Here is a 25288-nt window from a genome sequence, read left to right on the forward strand (position 1 = left end):
TAACATGTTGTTTATCAAAGAAATAATTGAATAGGCTAGTTGTGAACATATTTATGTAAACTCGGAGTTGTTTTGGTCAATAAAAATTAATTAATTAATTAATAATGTAGATGATGGATGTAACATGTGTTACCTATGCAATATTATGCTTGTCACAACAAAACTGCCCTTTAGATTTCAACTTTCAAATGTTGTTTATCATGTTTTTCAACTTTTACTATTGTAGAGCGTTAGATTTCAATTATTGTTCTATTAATATTATTTTTTATTTAAATTATCATATAATATAAACATTAAAAGGAAATAGTTTAAAAAAAAAAGACATTGTTAGATAATTGCTTATAGAGGAAACAAAAAAGTTGGTCCTAATCTCTATAATATTATTTGAGAAGTCAGTTTCCTATGTGTCGCGCTCACGTTAACTCTCACGATGGTTGATTACATTGATACCCTTAATGAATTAACAATATTACATTTAAATACTATTATTTTTATTTAGTTTCCTTTTTAATAAATTTCCATAAAACATATATTAGAAAAAAGAAACATACATAAATTTTAAAAATCAAATTTAAAAACGAAAATATATATGTATATATCTTTCAATAAATCTAAGACATAGAATTATTTAGAATTTATAAGATAGTTTAATTATTGTAAATATTGATACGTGTTAATGATATTTTAATTATTGTAAATATTGATACGTGTTAATGAGCTTCCAAAAATGTATCAGTTACTTATGTATGTAACTCAATATATAAAATATTTTAATTATTGTATATTATATATTAATATCAATTAGATTTTTGCTAAACGGAGTCTGGATATTTTAATTTTATTAGTTTGACCACGTAAACATTAAAAATAATTATATTTATGTTTGAATTTGAAAGAATATATGTGACTCAGTATACTCAAAATATGAGTGACTCGACTAATCAATCTTATATCTAAAATAATATATTATATTAAAATAAAGAAATACAACAACCAACCTAAATGCATATAATAAAATTAATCAAATCTTAATATATTTAGAATAAAAAGTACTACAGTTGAATTTAGAGAAATAAATGTAATCAAATATACATAAATGATAACTAAATCGACTATAAAAAATCGACTAGATATAACATATCTAAAATAATATGTCTAATTGAAGTATTGTAATATTATTAATATAAATTATGCATAAAAATTTATAAATTAATTTAAAACTAAAGTATATAGCAATCAATTAGTATAGTATATTTATTTTATAAATATTTATACCCGTACATGAGCACGGAAAAATCACCTAGTATGTTACAAAAAAAAGGAAATAAAATACAAATAAAAAAATAAAAAAGAAAGTACAAAACAAAAAGAGAAAGAGAAGATGGCGTGGCGATGACTGAGTGGCTTTCATCTCATCCTCGGTTTCCGTCTCTCTCTCTCTCTCTTCTTCTCCGGCAGGCACATCGAGAGCTTCTTCTCATGTTAGCTGCTAATTCACCTCTTTGAGATCTTTGATTTGACTTTGTTCTTCATAGGTTCAAACTCTTTTTCTCCCCGGATCTGCTATCCATTGATTGAATAATCCTAATTGCGGGAAAACTCTACACAAAAGGGTGATTCGGAGATCCAATTGATTAGACAGAGAGAGAGAGAGAGGGAGAGAGAGAGAGAATGTGTAGGCAGAATTGTTGCGCGAAATCGTCACAAGAGGAGGAAGTGGTTTCACCACCTGATGAGAATCTATTGATCTATTGTAAACCTGTTCGTCTCTACAACATTCTTCGCATTCGCTCTCTTTTCAACGTAAGCAATTCAATCATTCTCTCTTTTAGCTCACCCTAGTCTCTGACTCATCATGGGCGAGTGTTGATTCTCTTTTAACTTTTTTTTTAAATGCAGCCATCGTTTCTTCCTAGATGCTTGAGCTACAAAATTCGAACAAAGGGCAAAAGAAAGTATGATTTTTTTTTCCTCTTTTTTTTTTAGATTCTAATTATGGAAGAAACTCATTAATGGTTTCTTCTCTGTTGTGTGTGTTTTGGTTTAGGTCCGGATCTGCTGGGATTGTAATTTTTAATTATAAGGATTGTAATAACACATTGCAGAAAACTGAAGGTCACTCTTCTTCGGGCAATTTCATGTCTCTCTTTCTCTTTTAGTTTCCGTTTTTTTTTTATTTGCTATTTTTTCTCACGCAGTTACGGAGAATTGTTCTTGTCCATTCTGCTATATGACATGCTGTACCTTCAAGGTGTGTGGTTTGTGTGGTTATTTGAGAAAACGTGTTCCACATGGAGCTTACAATCCAATTCTTCTTCTTGTGTCATCTCTGCAGGGTCTACAACTTCATTTGAATTCTTTTCATGACTTACTTGAGTTTGAGTTCCCTGTATGTTCCTTTTCTTTTTTATTCTAACAACTCTCTCTCTCTTGTTTTTTTTTCTCATAAATATGAAAAACTATTTCTTTCCTATTGTAGCTTTCAGAAGAATACCAGACAGTTAATGTCTCTGTAAGACTTGATGCATTCGAATCAGAGGTCAGTTACTTTATACTTGGGAGCTGTTCGTTAACTCAGTTGATATTCATTCATTCCTTCCTTTATACATACCAGGAAGAAGGATATCATCAAGAAAAATTTGAGCTCATCTCTTTTTGGTAACTTTCAGTAGCATCATTATCTTAATCCATTAAATAGCAAGCAACTCTTTTGTCTGAACATCTCCATTTACCCCAACCAATAACGTTCTGCAGCTCGAAACCACGTAAGCGTAGACAAAGAGGTCAAAGAGTTAACCCCAGCCTACTAAATGTTACCTTTTTACCCATGGATTCGCCCTGTTTACCCAATGGCACAGATAATTCAACCCACCTGCTGAGTAATGGTAATCTCTCTTCTTCCTCCTCTGTGGTATTCCTTTTGGCTTTGCACTTGATACAGTCTCTTGATTGTTCAGTTATTGTACATAAATGAATGGAATGCTACAGGAAACCATAGTTTAGGATACCCCGTGGCAACAGATGTTGCTGGACAGTTCGGGATGAACAATTCACCAGCCATAGCTCAGTGTTCGATGAACTCGAATGCCAAAGCTGTGTTAACAAGCGAAGCTGTGGCCCATGCTGCTAAGACAAGAAAGTTATCTGCCGAGCGATCAGAGGCTAGAAGGTTTGTTATGTTGTTCCAAATTGTTCTTCCTGATTATGAAGAAGTGTTTACTGTACTTTCGTATTGACTCCAAAAGTTTCTTCCAGCAACCTACTTCTCCAGAAACGCCAGTTCTATCATTCTCACAGAGTTCAGGTGATTCAAATACGCTCCTTTACATATTCTTTGAATTGCACGATACTCTGGTTTGATTGTGTTTCTCATTCATATTTATATTTTAATGCTTCTGGTCGTAACGACGCAAATAATGCTATCTCCATGTTTTTGTCACGGTTTTACTGTCACTAACCAAAAAAAATAAAAAACTGCATGGGGTTGGTTTGTGTGACAAAAGCCAATGTCACTTGAGCAAGTAATGTCTGATCGAGATAGCGAAGATGAAGTGGATGATGACGTTGCAGATCTGGAAGATCGCCAGGTAGTCCATGATTTCTTTCTGCAATATAGTATTCTGATGTAACGTGGTAATATGGGTTTTGAAATACTAAAAAAAAAAAAGCTGCAGATGCTTGATGATTTTGTGGATGTGAATAAGAACGAAAAGAGATTCATGCATCTTTGGAACTCTTTTGTAAGAAAACAAAGGTAACTTACTTTTCTTTACACTTGAATGCATACATTTATACACACAAGATCATAGGCGCATCCCATACATGTCTGAATGATGGAACATTTTGTAAAATTTAATGAGTTTTTTTTTTTGGTTACAGGGTTGTGGCGGATGGACATATACCATGGGCATGTGAAGCATTTTCGAAGTTTCACAAGGAAGAGTTGCTCCATTCTTCACCACTCTTCTGGTAAAATAAATTAGAGACAATAACAAACATTTGTTTTTGGTTGTTTGAAAAACCATAAACGTGATCACAGGTGCTGGAGATTATTTATGATAAAACTATGGAACATTGGACTTGTAGACTCGGCCACCATCAACAACTGCAATGTCATCCTCGAGAATTGCGATAGTAACTCAGACAAGAACAACAAGAAGAGTGTGGATGTTGGTATTGACATTAACAGTAACGCCATGGATGTTGACGAGGATGTCAATAACAGCAAAGCCAAGTAATAGGCTGAATTAGAGAACCCCCTCTGGCTGCAACATTCATCTGTTTTATTAGTTTGCAAACTGATTTCATTTTTTCTTTTTTTTTTGGGTATCAACTGACTCCAATCTATTAAATTTAAGTTTAGTAGGAAGAATGATTTAAATTTTCGGAAAAGGTAACAGTTAGGTGTAACTTATAGGAAGCTCGTACGCATAGACATTATAGAGAGACTAGGAATTAAGTGCAAAACTACAATCTTGAAATGGACCTCCACCGTTAAAAACATGGATTCTCATCAGTCTTAACTTAACAAATATCCATCTGAAAGTCTAGCACTATTTTTTTTTTCGGACACCAAGTAGTAGCACTCTTAAAGCCAACAAATCTGCTTTTTCCCGGTAGTTTTTTTCATCTTTATACAGAAAAAATAAAAATAAATCTGCTTGGCCAAAAAAATAAAATAATTCTGTATAGATATTGGGGAAAGGTCTTAAATCAATTTGGGGGGTTTGTGAGCATAGATAGGCCCATTAATACTAAAAACTCCCAATATCATACTATTTTGGTTTTCCGCTTCCCAGGAACTAAGCGCGGGAAACCAAAAACAAAAATAAAAATAAAACCTCTGAACGTTGCAGAATCGTGAGTGAGGAAGAAAAGCATATATCGAGAAAGAGAGAGAGCGAGACGTCGTAATCTGATGGAAGAAGTTCACTCAGCCGCGGTGAGGAAATCCATTTCTCTCTCTCAATTTTTTTTTGTTCATAAATTTCTCTGGGTGGGGATTAAGCTGAGAATTGGGGGTTTGTTTTGTGTGTGTGTGGGGCAGGAACCTCACGGATGCTCCGATTCTCCATTTACCATATCCCGTTAGTGATTTTAATATTTGGGTACGATTGATTAATAAGTCTGTTTGACTTTTTTATTTACGTGTAACAGAGCCGCCAGATATTAAGAATTGGTTTTCAAGTTACGTCTATGAATCTCTCGCACTGACTTCTGTTCGAGAGGAGGATAAATGCATTCTTGGTGCTGACAAAGATCATAAACCTATCAACAAGAATGTGAGACAGGTTCACTCTTCTTGGGTGCTTCTTTTGATTTGTTTTTTAACCATTTTTTAAAAAATCATTTTTTTTACTCTTGGTGACAGATGTCAGATACGAATCTCTATGAATCATCATCACTCCCTTCTGGTAAATTTATCATTTTTCTTGTTTAACTTATGGAAATTCTCTAGCTTTTTTTTTTTATTTGATGTGGGTTATGTTTGTAACTTTGTGTGTTTTTGCTTCTCAGAACCTCCTGATATAGCCAATTGGTTTTCTAGCTATGCCTATGAATCACCGCCCGTCCTGGATACAAATGATGCTCTCTACTTTTCGGTTGGTGGAGAAGATAGTGAATGTGTAAAGGAGACTCAAGCAGAAGAAGAAGAAGAAATTGGAGGAAAATATGTTTGTCCTAGTTTGTTTGACCAACAACAACTTGTCTCTTCTGCAAAGGTACTGACTTTCCTATGATTATCTTATATGACTCTTCTTATGTTTCTTTTAGCTCTCTAATGCTTATTTCTCACGAATTAGGTTACAGATTTCTCTCAGTCTCAGCATCTTCTTTCAGGTTGGTTAAAAAAAAAACTAAAGTTTATTTGGTACATAGAGAGTAAGTCATTACCGTTTCTGCTTTCTGAACATGGTGTTATAATAATTGAATCTTTTATCAGAGCCTCCTGATGTTGGAAACTGGTTTTCAAGCTATGAGTACCAATCTCCTCACCTTTCAGACACTCATGAACTTGAATTCTGTTCTCCTGAGCTAATCGTTGAGGAGAGTGACACTGAGGGAGATAATAGTTCTGGTATTTTCCGGAAAACTAAGAGCAAGCAAGACACTATTATTGCTCCTGACTGCTTAAAATCAAATGACTGCAATGAAAGCATGGCCACAGACACGGTAAAGCGAATCCTTCTTGAACCCTTGTAGTTCAAAGAAAGAGACTTGTGTGGATCACGTATCCAGTCCTCCTCATTGACTGACACTTTTCTCGATTTGTACATGTTAGGAGGTCTCTGCATATTCAAACCAAGAAAGGAAAAATAAGTCAACGGTTAGTTTGTTCAGTGCCTCAACCAGAGAAGTGGGACAAGAAGCATTGTTCTGTGAAATGAAAGACGAGCCAAGCTTTAGCCACTCGGGAGTTTCTTCTTGTTATAACCCAAAACCACAATCGTTGGCTTATTTACAGGAGGAGCTGAGACCAAAAGAAAATGATCATGAAACCATTTCCACTAGCTCCAGCATGCAAAAGACTGCTGAAAAGGAAGAAAACCTAGAGTCAGTAGGATCAGATGGCAAGGAAAATTTAGAGGGAAAAAGCACTGAGACTGGATTTGTGACGATGAAAAAGGCCAGATTTAGAGACCAAAGTTCCATGACGAGACCAATCAGAGGAGTTCTGGGGGAGTGCTCAAGAAGTAAAGAGTTAACGAAGATGGCAACAGAAGAAGAAGAAGAAAGAAAGAAGAAGAGAAGAGTTTTGGGTGAAATGTCGAATCATCAGCTTGTAGGAGGAGAGGAGATTGCAGGGAAATGGAGTTGCCCTCAGAAAAAGAAAGGGAGATCAGGTCCGCCATTGAAACAGCTTCGGCTTGATGCGTGGATGCGTAAAGTCTGAGTCTTTGTGGAGGAGGAGGAAGCTTCACCAACAAATAATGTGTATTATATACTCTCTATTCCATTCTTTCCCTCTCTTTTCATAACTTGGTAGATAACATAAACCGGATCAGACCGGATTCAATTTAGTTAGATCCTTTCTTTCTTTCTTTCTACCGGAACCGTAAAAAAAAGAAAGACTGAGAATCAGATCGAAGAACTTTGGTTGGATAAGCATTGACCAGTGCGGACTGACAGAACCGGAATGTTAAAGACTGTCACTTTCAAGCTTAACAGGGCAAAATAAGATTTCTAAAAGAAAAATCAAAACTTTTGAAGTGTTGACGAGTCAGAGACACGGTGAAGATGAGCTTCGTCAAGTATCTCCGCCGTCACAGTTTGCTCCAGTTAGCCGGGAAACGATCTATTAGCCGAAGTTGCATGCTTCAGACCTGCCGGACTCTCATCATTGAAACCGCTCCGCCTGAATCTGTCAAGCTTAACCGTCTCTCTGGTTCCGATTCTGGTAATTTCACTTTTTCATTTTCCCTTATCGAATTTGTGTGTGTGTGTTTTCTGGTTCAATTGTTAGGGTTTAGTTAATTACTCAATACAGTTGGATTTGCTTCTCTTTGTAATCCTATTTTGTTTCTCAAGTTAAAACCTCCTTTAGTCACCAGTGAATCTTTGTACATGTTTCTTATTTGTGTTTGGACATGTCTGAGCATGGTTATTGTCGGATTAATGTCTTGTCTCTAATGTTTTGGTGACCTTTTGTGTTTGCACAAAAATATGCTCAAAAGGAAAGAAATGCACTTGCTTAATGTGAGTTTGTGATTTGCAGGGATCGTCGAGGTCAATCTAGACAGGCCTGTGGCCAAAAATGCTATTAATAAGGAGATGCTAAAAGGTCTCCAGAACACATTTGAGACCATACAGCAAGATAGTTCCGCTAGAGTTGTCATGATTACAAGTCTCGTTCCTGGAGTTTTCTGTGCAGGTGCGGATCTCAAGGTAGTTTTGCCCCACTCTCACTTAGTTCGTCTGGAATGTTTGTATTCAATAGGTGAATTTTTATGTTATTTCTTATTTGTTTTTCATGTCAGGAACGTAGAACTATGACTCCATCTGAGGTTCACACATATGTCAACTCGTTGCGCTACATGTTCTCCTTCATAGAGGTATTAATCCCCTGTACAAGAAAACTTCTCATCAAATTGTTAACTTAGCTCTGCTTTATCAAGATATGGAAAATTTATTAGTCTTCTTACTTATAAAATGGTTCTAGTGAGATGAAACTATTAGCTTCATGTGTTACTTTACTTACTTCTATGTGAGATTCTCATGCTATAGTGACTTAGAAAGACTTGTGTATTCTAGGCATTGAGTATCCCAACTATTGCTGCAATAGAAGGTGTGGCACTAGGAGGTGGACTCGAAATGGCTTTATCCTGTGATCTTCGAATCTCTGGTATTTTTCTATTTCCATATCTGATCATTTTTCTTAGTCTTCCGGCTATAATGTCCAATTCTTGTTAATGTTGTGAATATTTCAGGCGAAAATGCAGTATTTGGTTTGCCTGAAACAGGACTCGCTGTAATCCCTGGGTATTATATCATAACCCTCCGTGACTCCCCATTTTGTCAATCTTCTGATTGATTTCTTCTTTCTCTCGGTTTCTATTCTCAGTGCTGGTGGAACACAAAGGCTCTCAAGGCTGGTTGGGAGATCGGTATCAAAGGAACTTATATTCACAGGTCGAAAGATTGATGCAAAAGAAGCTGCAAATAAAGGTCTGTGACTATGTACACCCACCAAATAAAAGATGATTCTTAATACTCTTTTTATTTGTTGTTGTGGTGCAGGGCTAGTGAACTTTTGTGTTACGGCGGGTGAGGCTCATATGAAAGCAATGGAAGTGGCTCAGCAGATAAATGAGAAAGGTCCAGTGGCGATAAAGATGGCGAAGAAAGCGATAGATGAAGGAATAGAGACGAATATGGCTTCAGGTTTGGAGCTAGAGGAGATGTGTTATCAGAAGCTTCTTAACACTCAAGATCGTCTGGAAGGATTAGCTGCGTTTGCTGAGAAGCGTAAGCCTTTTTACACTGGCAAGTGAAGCTCTCTTTTAGTTTCAATAACCGGGGGAAGAGATAAACCATTGCATTTAAAATGTTAAGAACCGGGATGGTTTAGGATTGTAATAATGTGTATGATACAGAAAGCAAGGAAAAAAAAACATTTGAATATCACTCGTTGTATTTGTGCATTCATTGACTTAAATAAAATTAAAGCTGATGCAAGTTAAAAGCAATGGTTTATACATTGTGCGTATGATTTAAGCTATTGTTTTTTCTCCTCTTATGCTAAGAGTTCTAATGATTTTATATCAAACGTTATCTTAAAGTTGGTTTCATGAGTTAATCACCTTATACGTCATCTCTATTAGTTGCAGAAATGTTTCCTTGAATTTGAAGCATAGAGTAAAATGTAGCCGACCAGTGAGTCCACAGCCCACTCTTTTACATATTTCAGTGATTGTTGACTAATCATCGTATTTAAAGCTGTAAAGGTGAATTAATGTTTTTATTTATCTAAATAAAACTATTACTCGTTGACAATAAAAAACTATTACTCTCAACTTCATTTCAATTGCCGTTGTATAATAAATTTTTTATTTCAAAATACCTATTTTCTAAAATTTCAATACAAAATTTATTAATAATATTCTTCAGTTTATTTTTCTGTTGATTAAAATATAGTTATATGTATAGATAATGAATTTTTTATTTATTTTTAAAATATATAAAATTAAATATTTTTTAATCTACGTACATAAATCTAAAATGATAACTAAAATGAAACGGAAAAAGCAAGAACCGTTATATTCCAGTCATGACATTCATAATAGTATACTACTGTTATTGACACTAAGCAGTAGCAGCAGAAGTTTGTCTATGGAGCAGTCTGACATTCACATATAACAAACTTCCTATGTTGAGGCTTCAATCAAACAAACATAAAAGGATGGACAAATTTCTCAAAATACCCTAAAAATGATTCTTTTGATCAGAATAACATAAAAGTAGGAAAATCATCAAAAGAAATCTCAATTTAAAAGATAAAAACACGTATATCATTACTCTATTGATATATATATAAATAAATAAATAATGAAAATAGTAAAAAGTAATTTTTTATTATTTTTACAAAACCCTTTAAATTGGAAACTTTTATTTTTTAATTTTTTTTAAAAAAATTCAAACTTCTTTTTTTCTGAAATTTTGTTTAAATCCAAAAGTTTTTTTTTAAAACTATTTAAGATCCTATTATTTTAAATTTAAATCTTAATTTCTTAAAAAGATGTAAACCTCGCTTTTCAAATATAAATCGTAAGCCTATATTAATTGATAGGTATAAGTAACTTTTATTTTTAGTGAAACATGTTTTGATAATTTGACTATTGTGTATTATATTTGTGATAAAATAGTTTTAAAGGTTATCCTATAGAGCATTTCTTTAAAAGAATAAAACAAATTCGTTTTTTGCTGTTCCCGTTTTCAATTTTTTAAGTTCACTACATTCAAATATCGACAAGTTTGGTCTTCTTGATAAAAGAAATAAAATTGTTCTTTATTTAGGGTCTTCCAAAGTCCGGTGAACTAAACGTACTTATTTATTTCAAATGGATTTTGTTAGTAAGTATATCGTTTTTTAAAACCAAAAAAGTATTGGTATAATGTTTCCAGACAGGTGATGCGTAAGAAAAAAGCTTTAGCGTTTACAGACCAAAAGAAGAGAATCCATCCATATTCTTCCTGGGTCAAATATGCCTACGCGACCTCTCCAATATGATCTAAAATCTTTTGCATTATCAACTAATTACGCCTTAATTATACACTTTACATTTAAAAATTTCAGTAATCTGCTACCTTTATTGCTTTAGCCAACCAAGCTTATTGGCTTGCGGTGGTCGTAACATACTACTTCCGTTTCGAAAAGTAAGATTTTCTAGAGTTTTCATGTCTTATTCGGCAAGCACTGAATTGCTTCCAACACTGCTGTGATGAAGTAGTGACTGTGGAATAGAGTAGCAACTGAGATCGCTGATAGTGTCACTAAGAATGGACGGGTTCAATCCTATGTAGCTGGTGGAGGTCCAAGTTGGCTTACTGATATCAGTTTTGTTGATGCTGTCTCCTCTCCATCTACATACTCAAAATGAACCTGCAATGGCTTTCACCTAATGAAATATGAAGCCATTTATATCTTCAAAAGTTCCTTTCTTTTTGTAGGGTTTTTTCTTTCGTTTAAGCACCTACTACTGTATGCTTTTTTATATTTGCTCGTCTTCTCTTTGTTTTTCCAGAGCATTGACTTTGGAGATCAAACTTTTGGAAGTTATTTTAATGAGAAAGAAAATATTTCTAATCTTTTCATCTTCGTAGATGTTAGGAAAATTTATCTTGAATATAAAATTGTGAAAAAGTTTCAGATAAAGAGATTTAGACCATTGTACTTTTGCAGACTTTTGTGTAAGGCAATGATCAAAACTAATAATAATTCAATAGATGACAAAAAGACTATTTTCAAATCATCTTTATAAATTTTTCGAGAATAAAAAGACTATATAAAAACATATATCGAAGTAAAATTCACTTCTAAAATATAATTTATTTATTTTAGAAAAAAAAAAAATTATCGATGGGTTAAGTGATGCACTCACGAACTTTGTCAGGACATCTCCAACCCAACTCCATTTTTTACTTCAAAATGGAGTAAAAGTGAGTATGGAGTAACATATGCTCCAACTCAACTTCATATCTCATTCTATTTTGAAGTTTACTCCATAAATGGAGTAATCTATTTTTTGTTTGTTCATGACTCCATTATGGAGTGAAAAATGGAGTAGGATTGGAACAATTTTACTTCATATTCATTTTTACTCCATTTTGGAGGAAAAAATGGAGTTTTACATTGGAGATGCTCTCACAACAAACAGATCGATTCGGATAATGATAATCATGCAAGGGAACTAATAAAAAAAGTAAAACTACAAACCTTCAATGGAATTAACATTTGGATGTTCCACAGAATAGTAAGTAGCGATTCTCCAATCGCTGTCAACCATCAGAAATAACGTTAGAATAGTATCAGAAACCCGAAAAATTTAAAGTTGGGAATGAATTCACACATCAACTTGGACATCAGATTTTGTTCTCTTTAATCTCTTACTTTTTTCTCACATTTCTTTTAAAAAACCCCAAAAGGAAAAACAGAACTTAACCTCGAAGTCTTAGCACTTCCACTAACTTTGTTTTTTTTTTCTAAATCTTCTTTTCAAACCATCTTTCACAACCTAAAAGTACAACTCACTTTTCTCTCAAATGGTGGAAACAAGAAGCTCGAAGAAACCAACTCAATCGGGTTACAAAGAAGATCAAAACCCTAGAAAATTCTACTCTCAATTCCTCTTCAAAGCCCTAATCCTCGCCCTGTTATGCTCCCTCGTACCTGTCTTCCTTTCTCAGACGCCAGAGCTCGCCAACCAAACCAGACTCCTCGAGCTTCTCCACATGATTTTCGTCGGCATCGCCGTCTCCTACGGCCTCTTCAGCCGCCGGAACTACGACGGAGGAGGAGGAGGAGGAAGCAATAACGATCATAACAATACTCATTTCAACTTGCCTAAGATTCTTGAAGTGTCATCCTCTGTTTTCAACGTGGATCACGAGAGTGGATCCGATGATTCCTCCGGCGACCACCCCCACCCCCACCGTAGGATTCAGAACAAGTACCAGACCAAAAGTACAGAGACTGGTCTTTCCAAAGACAACGAGAGTCGCTTCGTTGATCGAGTGAGTTCAGGGGTCAGAGAAAAGCCTCTGCTTTTGCCTGTTCGAAGCTTGAACTACTCTCACCTTTCTGATTCCGGCGATGGCTCCGGCAGATGGGAGAGAGTGAGATCAAAGAGACAGCTCCTAAAGACTCTCGTTGATGATGATAGCACTGATGCGCTTCCTTCTCCGATTCCATGGAGGTCAAGATCATCAATGGAGATTGAATCTCAGCCGTTGATCAAGACTCCGGCGAGTCTGACGTCATCTTCCGCTTTGTCTTCTTCGCCGAGAAAGTCGACGCCTTTACCTAAGCTCACATCGGAGTCTGGAGCGAAATCGGCTGAGGACACCGTGCGGAAGAAGGAGCTTCACTCATCACCGTCGCCTCCGCCACCGCCGCCGTTGCCGGCGTTTTATAACTCGGCGCCGAGAAAGGATTATCCTCCCCGAAGTTACAGAGAATCAGTTCAGAAGAAGAAACTCACAGGCGGTGAGTTTCATCCTCCTCCACCGCCGCCTCCGCCACCACCACCTCCGACGAAGCTAAGAGTAAGCAGCGAACGGAGAAAAACATCGGAGCAAAAGATGAAACTCGATGACCGTTCAGTTACGAGAAACTCTCCTACAAAAGTCTGGTGGTCTGATCCAACGAAAGAAGATACCAGACAAGACATGAACAAGAATGATGGGACAAGTTTCGTGGGAAGCAAGGCGACTGAAGAACCCGAGGATAAAGAAGATATGATCACAGAAAACGATATCCACGAAAGAAATTGTCTGAACATCAGTGACGTGGACAAGAAGGCTGATGAGTTCATTGCCAAGTTCAGAGAACAGATTAGGTTACAAAGAATCGAATCCATCAAGAGATCTGCATACAAGATCTCTGCAAATTCATCGAGGTAGAGAACGTATTGAATGTTCTAATTACAGACGAAATAAATTAACATTTTTTCAGTTTGTGTCTGGTTGTCTTCATAAATATAGATTCACAACATTAATAACAAGTCCTCCTTATTAATCACTCAAAGCTTTCACAAATCACAAATCACAAAATCATACGTTATGCAACACAATATGCATCTCCATATATATATAACTCACAATTTTCTAAACTCATTAGGAATCACACAAATAGATAATTTCCAATTCCTAGAAACATATTTCCTAATCTTAGATAATCATAACTCAAACTATATAAGAAAAGGAAATTTGCAACACAAGCTTATTCAACATTCTCCCTTTTAATCTTGCTAGATTTTGATCCGCGCTTCGAAAACGCATATTTTATTTTTCACTTCTATGAAATATATTATTTGTTTGTAATTATTGAATGAGTTTATCTTAGTAAAACTCTAATTATAATAAATTTGACATAGAGTGTCTCTGGTAAACTTATGTGTTTCTTTGGCTTTGTTTTATTCCTCTCCAATCAATATATTTATTTAGCTTGTTGTTAAAATAAATGATTTTAGAACGCAATTATACAATACTTTTACATTGATACTAGGGTTAAACCCTCCGTACGGGCGGATAACAATTTCAAAAACACCTAAACAATTTTCAAAATTTAGTATATATATATATATATTTTGAATATAGTTTTTTTATATATAAGTGTTTTTTAATTTTTTGCATTAATATTTAATGCTGCAAAAGATTATAATAATTAGATATTATGTTTTACGTTGTGGAAAGAGATACGGATGAATATATGATTGTGATATATCATTTACTCATTATTCACCTTTCAAACTTAAAAGTGATTACTTTTAGTCTCAAAATGAAAAATGAACCAAATGATTATTAGAAATATAATTAAACTAAGCGGAGGTTTATAAATCTAATTTTTATTATAACTAGATTTGATTTCTAAATTATCAATATATAATGAATTTACAGAATTTTTGTGTTTGTGAAAATATAATTGTAACCTACTTTGTTTTATATTTAAAATCACAGATTTGAAATGTGTTACTTTAACTATCATAATTACCATAGTCTAAGAATAAATGGTTAAACTCAACCGAACAACAATTCATCAGAACGTAACAGAGAAAATAACATTATACTCGTGTTTTACTAATAAATATTATTGGATAATTTTCAAATGTGATAAATTTGTACTTTATTAATAGAAATTTATATATTAGATTTATTAATTTTTTTAAAAAAAATCTACTTTATTAATCACTTGTGTGTTTTTCTTTCAATTTTCATGTGAATATTTTTAAGATTGAGCACGGTAACCACACAAAAAGATAACCATGGTATTTCTTTCTTTTTTTATTTCCATTGGTTTGGTTTTGATGAAACGTCAAAATAATATCGTAAATGAATTTTCTCTTTTTCGTTCTTATAAATATTGGCTAGTTTTCCGTTGTTTTATATTTTGGATTAGATCATGTAAAATTTAAAATAAACTATTATTTTTTGATTATTTTCACCAAATTCAAGTTATTCAATGTACTTTTTACAAAAAAAAAATATTTTTTTATTTATTATATCTTGATAATTTTCTAACTAATTTTTATGAGACATTTGTTTTGATTATTTACTAAAACCTCATATTGTTTCGCCTAATTACTCCTACTGCAACTTAAAAATGTGTATTGTTCCTACAATTAATATTTTTTGTGCACAAGAACAAACCAATCATTTACAAAATTGAAGGAGAAAGTGAAGACATCCGAAGATGATTCACGCCTCTTTTAATCTGATTAAAGATAAGGACGGAAGAATGAAAATGTCATTCTTCACTCTTGTTAGCTTAGCTTCCATGGCTTCTGAGTTTGTTATTTCTACTTTCTTCTCAGATTCCAAACCTCTATCTCCTTATCAATCCAACTCCTTCACTTCTACCAAATATGAATTGTGATTGATGTTGAATGTAAATTTTGTATTTCTTATATTGTATATTTACTTATTATTTATTTTCCCTATATTGTATATTAGTTTTCCATTTATATTGTATATTTACTTATTATTTTTTCTTATAATTTATATTTACTTATTCCAATTGTTTTTTTTTACCAAATGGTAATATTACATTAGATTTTTAATGTAATATTTATATTTCTTACATTGTATATTTAATTATTATTTATTTTACTATACATTTTCAGATATATGTTTAATGTAGTTTTTCTATTGTATATTTGCTTATTATTTATTTTCTTATAATATTATGATATATTTTTAACGAAATATTTCTATTTTTAATCACTTATTATTTATTTACTATACATTTTTCATATATGTTTAAATTAGTTTTCCATTTCTGATATTTTGTATTTACTTATTTTCTTATATTGTATTTTTACTTATTCTTTTTTTTTTGCTTTTTATCAAACGATGATATTACGTTATATGTTTAATGTAATATTTATATTTTTATATTATATATTTACTTATTGTTTAGTTTTTCTTATATTCTATATTTACTTATTGTAATATTTTGATAGATGTTTGATATAATATTTTATATATTTCTTATTATTTATTTTACGATACATTTTTCAGAGATTTTTTTTTGATTTATTTTTTTTCATTTTTAAATGTATATTTACTTATTGTTTATTTTTCTTATATTTTGTATTTACTTATTCTAAATTTTTTTTTTATCAAATGATAATATTATGATAGATGTTTTAATATAATATTCCAATTCTTTTATTCTATGCTTTTTTCATATTTTGCGTTTTTACTTATAGAAATGTTTGGAAATAATATAAATGAAAATTATACTTTTCAGATAGATGTTTGTTTTTCCATTTCTTGTGAATATATAAAAATAATAGTAGACTCAGTTCTAAAGACATCCCGGATTTTCCACTGATTTTCCACTACTAGTCTTCCATTCTTCAATGATGATGACTCACTACTCAATGATATGTAAATGTAATGATAAGTTACGTTTCGGTGTCGAACCACTATAGAATATATATATGCTTATTTGAATTTATCGCACACAGATTTATCTTAAACATAAGAATTCCAATAGCTCAACGTCTTCTAACATTTCTTTACGCATTTACATAGCTGGGGCAAGGGTTTTCTGTAAAATCTCATTAACTTGACAAAACAACCAAGAGCAAAATCGAAATGGGCATATATGGGCCCATTTTAGTATCATACAAACCGGGCCTTTGATTAGAGCCCACTTCTACATTCACATCTATGTTATCATCAGTTTTTTTTTTTTTTGTCAACTGTTATCATCAGTTAAAACGACGATCAGAGCAAAATCACTCGAGAGACCACGAGAATGGAGACGTCACTTGTACTTCCTATCATCGATATCTCTTCGCCGGACAAGATATCCTCATCCACCGCAAAGTTGATCCGTAAGGTACGTCTTCACCATCGTCTCTCTCTCTCTCTCTCTCTCTCTCTCACTCTCTCTGTTATCTGTATCTTCTGTTTCCACCAGAGTAGAAACTGTGCTTCTTCTTTATTATATACTAATAGCTCTGCTTGGTGATCAGATTATTGTTTGCTTGAGAGGTTAGAGACAATTCTATGCTCTAATAATTTCTAAACTGTTTTTGATGTTATTTTTCTGTTAATAAGGCATGTCTTGAACATGGGTTCTTCTATGTCAAGAACCATGGCATCTCTGAAGAATTGATGGAAGAGGTTTTGAGAGAGAGCAAAAGCTTCTTTAATCTCCCACTAGATGAGAAGATGTCTTTACTCCGCCGCGATCTTCTCGGTTATACTCCACTCCATGCTGAGAAACTCGACCCCTCCTTGACCTCCTCCACAGGTGATTTGGCTTTTTTTTGCATATATGGCTTCTTTTCTTGCTGACTTCATTAAAGACTCTTTTTCTTTCTTTCTTTTTTTTAGGTGATTCTAAGGAAAGCTTTTACTTTGGCTCTTTGGAAGGAGCTCTGGCTCAGCGTTATCCAAATCAATGGCCTCCTGAAGGTAAATATATATATTTCTTACTACCTGTTTCTCTGTTTTCATTTAAACGGTTTCTATCTTATCCCTCACGGGTTATGTGTCTGTGTGTAAAAGATCTCTTGCCATCATGGAGGCAAGCCATGGAATGTTACTACAAGAATGTCCTGTAAGCATGTATTTCAGTCTTAAACAAATAGTGTCTTCTTTTCTTTACAACTTAAAAGTTGAAATAATAGGTATTCAAGTTAATAGTTTTGACAAAAAAAAAAAAAAAAAGTTAATAGTTTTGACCGTTAGTTTTGACAATTAGGCTTGGTTAAAAATGTACAGTATTTAGGTGTCTGTTGTATTCTTGATATATCTTCTAGGTTAATATATTATATCATGATTCTTTCTCTCTTTATTATTAACTCTATTTATTCAAGTTAATAATATCAACAGTTAGTTTTGACAGATAGGCTTGGTTACTTACAAATGTACAAAATATTAGGTGTCTGTTGTGTTCTTGATATTATCTTCTTTTCATCTTTTTTACATGTAAATGAGGTTAATATATATATATATATATATATATATATCCTGAGTTTTTTTTTCTCTCTCTTCCATATTAGTTTTTTTTTTGTCTAGATGAATTTGCTAGTTGTGCCTGATATATTGATTTTGCTGCCTCTAAGGTCCGTTGGTCGAAAGTTGCTCGGCTTGATTGCCTTGGCATTGGATTTAGATGAGGGTTTCTTCGAACAAATCGGAGCCTTGAATGATCCTACAGCAGTTGTTCGTAGAGGTGTCAATTGGGCTGTCCAAGTCCATTTGGGCTGTCCAAATGGACACACCAGTCCAAATGGACATTATTTTTTTTAAGCCCAGATTGTACCAGACCAAATTGTCCAGACCAAATTGGCCCATTTCAAATGGGCATTCCGCAAAGCCCAAATACAATCTCTACTTTAACATCCAAAAAAATCATTTTTAACAAAAAAAACATAATTTCATTGTTTTTTAATTCAAAAGCATATATACGATTTTGGCGAGAAAACTTGATTTTACGGTTTTGACGGGAAAACTCGATTTTACGGTTTTGGCGGGAAAACTCGATTTTACGGTTTTGACGGGAAAACTAAAAATTCGATTTTATGATTTTGGTGAGAAATCTCAATTTTACGGTTTTGGAAAAAAAAACTTGATTTCACGGTTTTGGTGGGAAAACTCGATTTTACGATTTTGGCGGGAAATCTCAATTTAACGGTTTTGGCGGAAAAACTCGATTTACAGTTTTGACGGAAAAACTCGATTTACAGTTTTGACGGAAAAACTTAATTTACAGTTTTGACGGGAAAACTCGATTTTACGGTTTTGGCGGGAAAACTCAACTTTACGGTTTTGGCGGGAAAACTCGATTTACAGTTTTGACGGAAAAATTAGATTTACAGTTTTGACGGGAAAACTCGAAAACTCGATTTTAAGATTTTGGCGGGAAATCTTCATTTTATGGTTTTGACGGGAAAACTCAACTTACGGTTCTGTCAAGAAATCTCGATTTACGGTTTTGGAGGAAAAACTTGATTTTTTCCTCAAAATAAAATCCTATGATTTTTGTATCATTTGGCCACCCATGTCCATTTAGGTTAAGACTATTGGATTTGGGTCTAATTGGTTAAACCCAATTGGACATCTTTATTTGTTGGTCTAATTTGGTTTAGTCCAAATGGGTTTGGACATGGGTGACCAATGACATGATGTCCAAATTGACATCCCTAGTTGTTCGCCTCTTACGCTATCCAGGTATCTATCTATGTACATCAATGATATTCTGCACTTGCTATGGATTATATAGGTGAAGTGATCAGTGGAAATATAGATAAAAAACCCATATTCAGGGAGTTGGAGTCTAGTTTTTTGATCTCTACACTTGCTATGGAATATATATAGGTGAAGTGATTTCGTGGGATGTAGAAACATATGGTGCCTCAGCTCACTCGGATTACGGGATGGTCACTCTTCTTTTAACCGATGGAGTCCCAGGACTTCAGGTAAAAAACATTATCGTAACTCTCCTCTTTTGAGTAGCCTTGTGTTCTTACACATGTATGTGAACTCTTAGGTTTGTAGAGACAAGTCAAGACAACCACGTGTTTGGGAAGATGTACCTGGAATTAGAGGGTAAGTCTAGCTTTTTAGCTACTGGATTTTGCGGGTAAGTTAGATTAGAAACAGTTGTTGAAATCTATAAGGGGGTTTTTGTATCCACAGGGCGTTCATTGTCAACATTGGTGATATGATGGAGAGATGGACAAATGGATTGTTCCGGTAAGCTAAATTCAGTTTTCTAGTAAGGAATTGAGTTTGGTTCCTGTGTTCTGTCTAAATCAAAAAGTTTCGTGCTTTCCTGTAATGGGTTTAGGTCTACACTGCACAGAGTGATGCCTGTTGGAAAAGAACGTTACTCGGTAGCTTACTTGTTATTTCACATTTCTATACAAATCGATGGTAATTGGTAGAGAGTAACTCATATAAGTAGAAGTTCTTTTTTTTCTTTTTTGCCTAGGTGGTTTTCTTCTTAGATCCCAATCCAGATTGTCACGTGGAATGTTTGGAGAGTTGTTGCAGCGAAACTTCTCCTCCAAGGTATGTAAGAAAGCTTGGCGTTTGTTAAACCTTTTAGTCTTGGAAGGATGAAAGAACAAGACTTGAGTCCTTTCATATGAATTGGTTTCTATTTGGTGCAGATTCCCTCCTATCCTTGCCGGCGACTATATTAAGGAGCGTTTCAGGCTAACCTACGAGTCTTAGGAGGTGTTATTGAATTAATGAATTCAATGGAATTCAATGTAACTGCAATTAGGAATGTTTCAGTGGATTGGATTGGATTCTTTACAAGATATGATGGATTTTAGTGTTCATTGTAATTCAAAAGGAAAAGAAATTCAGTTCCAAACATTTATTTTAACGGTTTTTTTTGTCCCTTCGCGAGATTTGGTTGCTTGATCCAACAAAATTTTGTGCTTGATCCAAACACGAAACCCAAAATATTGAAATTCTAAACCAAGGAAATTTCTATTATCCCTCCTTATGGATAACCATGTGATTTATTTACCCAAAATAACAACAGAAGAGATATTACAACATAATAGTTACATGCATAAGCCACTCATTTAAGACAAAAAAAGAAGATAAAGGGAAACACAAAGAAAAATGAATGTAAATGGTGTTGGCTCGGCCACTCTTTTCCTGATTTGTTTGTTCATTTCAATAGGTAATTTATATTATAAATTTATAATATATGAAACTCACCAGAGGGTAAATTATTGTGTGTGTTTAAAATTAATTTGTTAAACTCTGGCATTTTAAAACCAAAATTATTTATTATTGATAAACAACAAACACAATTAAAAACAAAATTTAACATATATATTTTAAATATAATTAACATTTCATATAATTATCTTAAATGATTAAAATTTAAAATTTTAAACATGTAGGACACTCACTTATAATGCAAAATTTTTAATTCTTAACCAATCCAAAATTATTAGGTGTTTATATTCTTTTATAAATTTCAAGAAAAAAAACCAAGTTTAAAACCAAGATTATTTTATTCTATTTTATTTTATTTTAAAAATTAAAAGATGTTTTTTGATACTCGAATTTCTTCAAACTTTGTACCAACAATTTTGCATACTCAAATCTCATATTTTTGTATTTACTACTTTATTAGGAATGCTAAATGCTCGTGCTACCCGGGATCCTTATTGTAGAAAATGGCTCAGCGATTTTGGCACCAGCTGATGTCTGTACCAACCAAATTTTGATGCAGTGTGTCTCTCGGCTTGCAAAAGGATCATTTACCTAAAGGAAAAATGTATGATAAATTCAAAACAAAGTCCAAAAAGAAAGTGCTACTGTTGGCTTTTTTGATGCGAAAGGAGATCCTAGCTGTTACTAACAAAGCTGGTGAGAAATGTCACTCATGGAAATTAGTCTTCGATCGACTAATATCCATAAACTAGGATAAGACATGCGCCTTGCGCAAGATGAATTTAAATAATTAAAATTAAAAATATATAGTATGACAAATTAAATATGTATGTGTTTAAATATACAGTTATATTTTCTTTATATAATCATTTATACATTGTACCGGGAATGTGTAATCGTAATTGTGGATCGAAACCTATTTTGAATTGATGAGAACAATCCGTTGTAAAAGTAGAAGTAATTGTCATAAAATTCTCATATATTTCATTACCAAATGAATGCTTCTATCTATGAAAGTAGTGGCGACCGACTGCAATGTTATTAAGTAAAACAATGAACATATCAATAAAAACTCTCATTTTTGTCTTTGATAATTAACATTTTATAGGTGGCAAAACCAAATATATGTATAGTATTGATAATTTGATATGAAAGAACATTCTATGCAATTAATTTGGTGTATAGTATTTAGTAAAAAGTTTATGTATTAATTGCTGATTTTAAGTTTTGATCAAATTAAGAAATAATTTATCTAATTAGGAAAAGACAATGATTTAAATTAAGGTTATTAAATATTTCAGTGGCATTGAGTTGTAAATATGTGATAGTTTTTAAGGTGAATTTATTATATGGATGTAAGCATTTAAATTTGTTAGGGAGAAAATTTAAGTCTTTAAATTATTGAATTCTTTATTAATTCATCTATAACCCACCCCCCCCCTCCCCCCCCCCCCCCGCGAAGAGAGAAGATTCTATGAGAGAATTAGGTGCTGACTGGTTTTCCCGCTACCACCCGCAAACGCAGCTTTTGCGGTTCATAGCGGTTGTTGGCGTTTCGAAACAATCACAGAAAACGCTACAAATCGCTTCAAACCGCTCCAAACTTCATAAAATCAAAAGCTGGTTCCAGCTAGCGTTTGCGGTTGCGGGAGGGTAAATTTTTTTTCTTTAAAAACAGAATAAATAAAATAATACTAAAAATATCCAATAAAAATTTTCAATTGAAATAATAGAAATTGTAAAATGTATTCATATTATATTTCAATTTATATTATAAAAATTCAAAACTAAAATATTTTCTATAGATTTTTAAAATTGAATAATATGATTTTATAAATATAAATTTTATATTTATCATATTATTATGATTTTTAATATTTTTATAATTACATAAAATGTAAATATTGTTAAATTATTATTTAACAGATGTTGCGTTTGGTAGTTTACCAGTCATAAGAGTCCCGCAAACGCAACAATTTCTAACAGTTGTAACAGTCGTACAAATCTCTAGAAAACGCTTAAAACCGCAATCACCCGCACCCGCAAACTCCCTCAACCGCAACCGCAACCGCTGTGATTACACCAGTCAGGCCCTTAGTGTAGATTTAGTATAGATTTAGGAAAGATCTTCAACTGAATACGAAAGTTTTCATATTTTTCGGATTTGCCTATGATATGTATTGTACTATACGTAGAACACAATAGAGTATGTGAGAAACATATTTTTTCCTAGGCTATGCGTAAGGTAAAAGGCAGAACAAGTTATGACATATGAACTAAAGAATGTATGTGATAAAAAAGAGAGAACTAGAGAATGTATATCATAGTGTTGTGGCTATATGTCTTAATCCAGCAACAGGTAAACTAAAGACATCTAAGAACTAAAGACATCTAAGCTTTATTGAATATTTTCAGATTCTAACCTGTTTTAAGACGTGAGATTTGAAAAAAAAATTAATATTTTTAACACATGTACTATATTAATTTATATTTTAATTTTAATAAATAGTTAAAGTTAATATTTATTATATTAATTTATATTTTAAATGTTATAAAACGGAGATGAAATAATAGATTTTTAACACATTTTGTATTAGTACATTTTTATAAAGATTTTATAACCCAAAATATTGAAAATGCAGAACCAAGGAAATTTCTATTATCCCTCATATTTTTACGGTGCACTTTTATGGATAACCATGTGATTTATTTACCTAAAATAACATCAGAAGAGTTATATATTACAACATAATAGTTACATGCATAAGCCATTCTATCTAAGACAAAAAAAATAAGATATAGGGAAACATAAAGAAAAATGAATGGAAATGGTGTTTGCTCGGCCGCTCTTTTCCTGATTTGTTTGTTCATTTCAATAGGTAATTTATATTGTAATATATGAAACTCACCAGAGGGTAAATTATTGTGGTAATGATAATAATTTTTTAAACTCTGGCACTTTAAAACCAAAATTATTGATTGATAAAAAACAAACACAATTAAAAAGAAAATTTAACATTTTATTTTAAAATATAATTAACATTTCCTATTATCATCTTAAATGATTAAATTTTAAATTTTTAAATATGTAAGACATATCACTTATAATGCAAAAATTTTACTTCTTAACCAATCCAAAATTATTAGGTTTTTATATTTTTTTATAAATTTCAAAAAATAAAAATAATCAAAAGTAAGTTCAAACCAAGAACGTTATTTTTTTATTTTAAAAGTTAAAATATGTTTTTAATACTCTAATTTCTTCAAATTTGTACCAACAATTTTGCATACTCAAATCTCATATTTTTGTATTTACTACTTTATCAGGAATGATAAATGCTCGTTCTACCGGAAGTCCTTATTGTAGAAAACTTCCAGCCGCTTATGCAGCAGCTGATGTTTGTACCAAACCAAATTTTGATGCGGTGTGTCTCTCAGCTTGCAAAAAGGAACATTTACCTAGAGGAAAATGTATGATAAATTCAAAACATAGTCCAAAAAGAAAGTGCTACTGTTGGCTTTTTGATGCAAATGGAGATCCTAACTGTCACTAATAAAGCTGGTGAGAAATGTCACTCATGGAAATTCGTCTTCGATCGACTACTTAAATAAATATTCATAAATGTGTTTCTTCTCTTAAAATTTGTGGTTTTTGATGCATTTAATAACAAAAGAAGCAATCTCTAACTATGACATCAAATTTGGTAAAATTATACAAAATGTAGTATTCTGGTGTTAAATTTCTTTTTCATCTCCAACTGTAACATCAAATATTACCGTAAAAATAATATTATATATTATTTGATGTCTTATGTTTTAATAATTTTTATTTTTTTATTATTTAAAGTTGATAAATAATTATTTATCACACTTTGATATTATATTTATTAAATTTTCGTAATTATATGTTTAACCATATTATACATGTACTTATTTTATATAAAACACTATATTAAAATTACAAAATATTAATTATGAAAGGCACATAACAAAACAATATATCTATTTTAATAAAATTTGTATTAGTTAGTAGTACAGGTTTAACTATATTATAAAATAAAATAAAAATATATTAAAGTTTGGTGAATTTAATAAGTATTAAATTATCTTAAATAAAAATTATAATCAATATTTTAAAAATAAAATAAATGATAATAATCATTTAGTGATTTCCTATTTCGAAATAGAAATAAAAAATAAAAGTTCTATGATATTTATTTTATAACATAAAAATGAAAATAATAATAATAATAATAATAATATAATATAATAAATAATAAAATAATAATAATAATAATTAGTGATTTATGATTTGTAAATAAAATGAAAATGTTTTAATCATATAAAAATCATTTAAAAATAAATAATACATTATATTTATATTTATTTACAAATTTGAACTGGTTAA

The 25288-nt window shown here is 32.1% G+C and overlaps 5 protein-coding genes across 10 annotated transcripts; all 5 read left to right on the top strand.

The window, feature by feature from the left end:
• The first annotated feature begins 1359 nt into the window (after positions 1-1359).
• Positions 1360-4383, top strand: LOC108820618 (polycomb group protein VERNALIZATION 2-like). Of its 2 annotated transcripts, none has more exons than XM_056992679.1 (14): positions 1360-1803; positions 1900-1955; positions 2048-2115; positions 2199-2251; positions 2336-2389; positions 2480-2539; positions 2615-2658; positions 2755-2885; positions 2989-3169; positions 3256-3304; positions 3504-3587; positions 3669-3754; positions 3880-3969; positions 4040-4383. In XM_056992679.1, the coding sequence occupies exons 1-14, from the start codon at positions 1672-1674 to the stop codon at positions 4236-4238; spliced, it is 1287 nt and encodes a 428-aa protein (XP_056848659.1). In that variant the 5' UTR covers positions 1360-1671; the 3' UTR covers positions 4239-4383. The 2 variants fall into 2 exon arrangements, with proteins under 2 accessions (XP_056848659.1, XP_018449100.1); XM_018593598.2 differs by having other exon boundaries at positions 1362-1803; positions 3675-3754.
• Positions 4384-4752: 369 nt separating this feature from the next.
• LOC108820611 (uncharacterized) lies at positions 4753-6895 on the top strand. 4 transcript variants are annotated; one of them, XM_056992675.1, is made up of 8 exons: positions 4753-4942; positions 5048-5087; positions 5158-5291; positions 5372-5414; positions 5518-5723; positions 5805-5841; positions 5945-6174; positions 6284-6895. In XM_056992675.1, exons 1-8 carry the CDS (start codon positions 4919-4921, stop codon positions 6893-6895), a joined length of 1326 nt encoding a protein of 441 aa, XP_056848655.1. In that variant the 5' UTR covers positions 4753-4918. The 4 variants fall into 4 exon arrangements, with proteins under 4 accessions (XP_056848655.1, XP_056848656.1, XP_018449093.1 ...); XM_056992676.1 differs by having other exon boundaries at positions 4756-4942; positions 5158-5282; XM_018593591.2 differs by lacking the exon at positions 5048-5087 and having other exon boundaries at positions 4844-4942; positions 5158-5282.
• Positions 6896-7190: 295 nt separating this feature from the next.
• LOC130494747 (probable enoyl-CoA hydratase 2, mitochondrial) lies at positions 7191-9197 on the top strand. The gene is made up of 7 exons (XM_056992685.1): positions 7191-7399; positions 7718-7887; positions 7980-8054; positions 8254-8344; positions 8430-8481; positions 8564-8667; positions 8740-9197. Exons 1-7 carry the CDS (start codon positions 7240-7242, stop codon positions 8991-8993), a joined length of 906 nt encoding a protein of 301 aa, XP_056848665.1. The 5' UTR covers positions 7191-7239; the 3' UTR covers positions 8994-9197.
• A 2917-nt stretch (positions 9198-12114) lies between these two features.
• Positions 12115-13738, top strand: LOC108820608 (formin-like protein 1). The gene has a single exon (XM_018593584.2). It carries the CDS (start codon positions 12262-12264, stop codon positions 13618-13620), a length of 1359 nt encoding a protein of 452 aa, XP_018449086.2. The 5' UTR covers positions 12115-12261; the 3' UTR covers positions 13621-13738.
• Positions 13739-16932: 3194 nt separating this feature from the next.
• LOC108820612 (uncharacterized) lies at positions 16933-20587 on the top strand. Of its 2 annotated transcripts, XM_056992683.1 has the most exons (12): positions 16933-17065; positions 17287-17482; positions 17566-17646; positions 17740-17791; positions 18300-18395; positions 19382-19407; positions 19555-19655; positions 19727-19785; positions 19876-19932; positions 20027-20072; positions 20171-20250; positions 20352-20587. In XM_056992683.1, exons 1-12 carry the CDS (start codon positions 16982-16984, stop codon positions 20413-20415), a joined length of 942 nt encoding a protein of 313 aa, XP_056848663.1. In that variant the 5' UTR covers positions 16933-16981; the 3' UTR covers positions 20416-20587. The 2 variants fall into 2 exon arrangements, with proteins under 2 accessions (XP_056848663.1, XP_056848664.1); XM_056992684.1 differs by lacking the exons at positions 17740-17791; positions 18300-18395; positions 19382-19407 and having other exon boundaries at positions 16944-17065.
• Positions 20588-25288: the final 4701 nt, after the last annotated feature.

This window comes from Raphanus sativus, chromosome 8, assembly GCF_000801105.2.
Source record: "Raphanus sativus cultivar WK10039 chromosome 8, ASM80110v3, whole genome shotgun sequence".
NCBI lineage: Eukaryota > Viridiplantae > Streptophyta > Magnoliopsida > Brassicales > Brassicaceae > Raphanus > Raphanus sativus.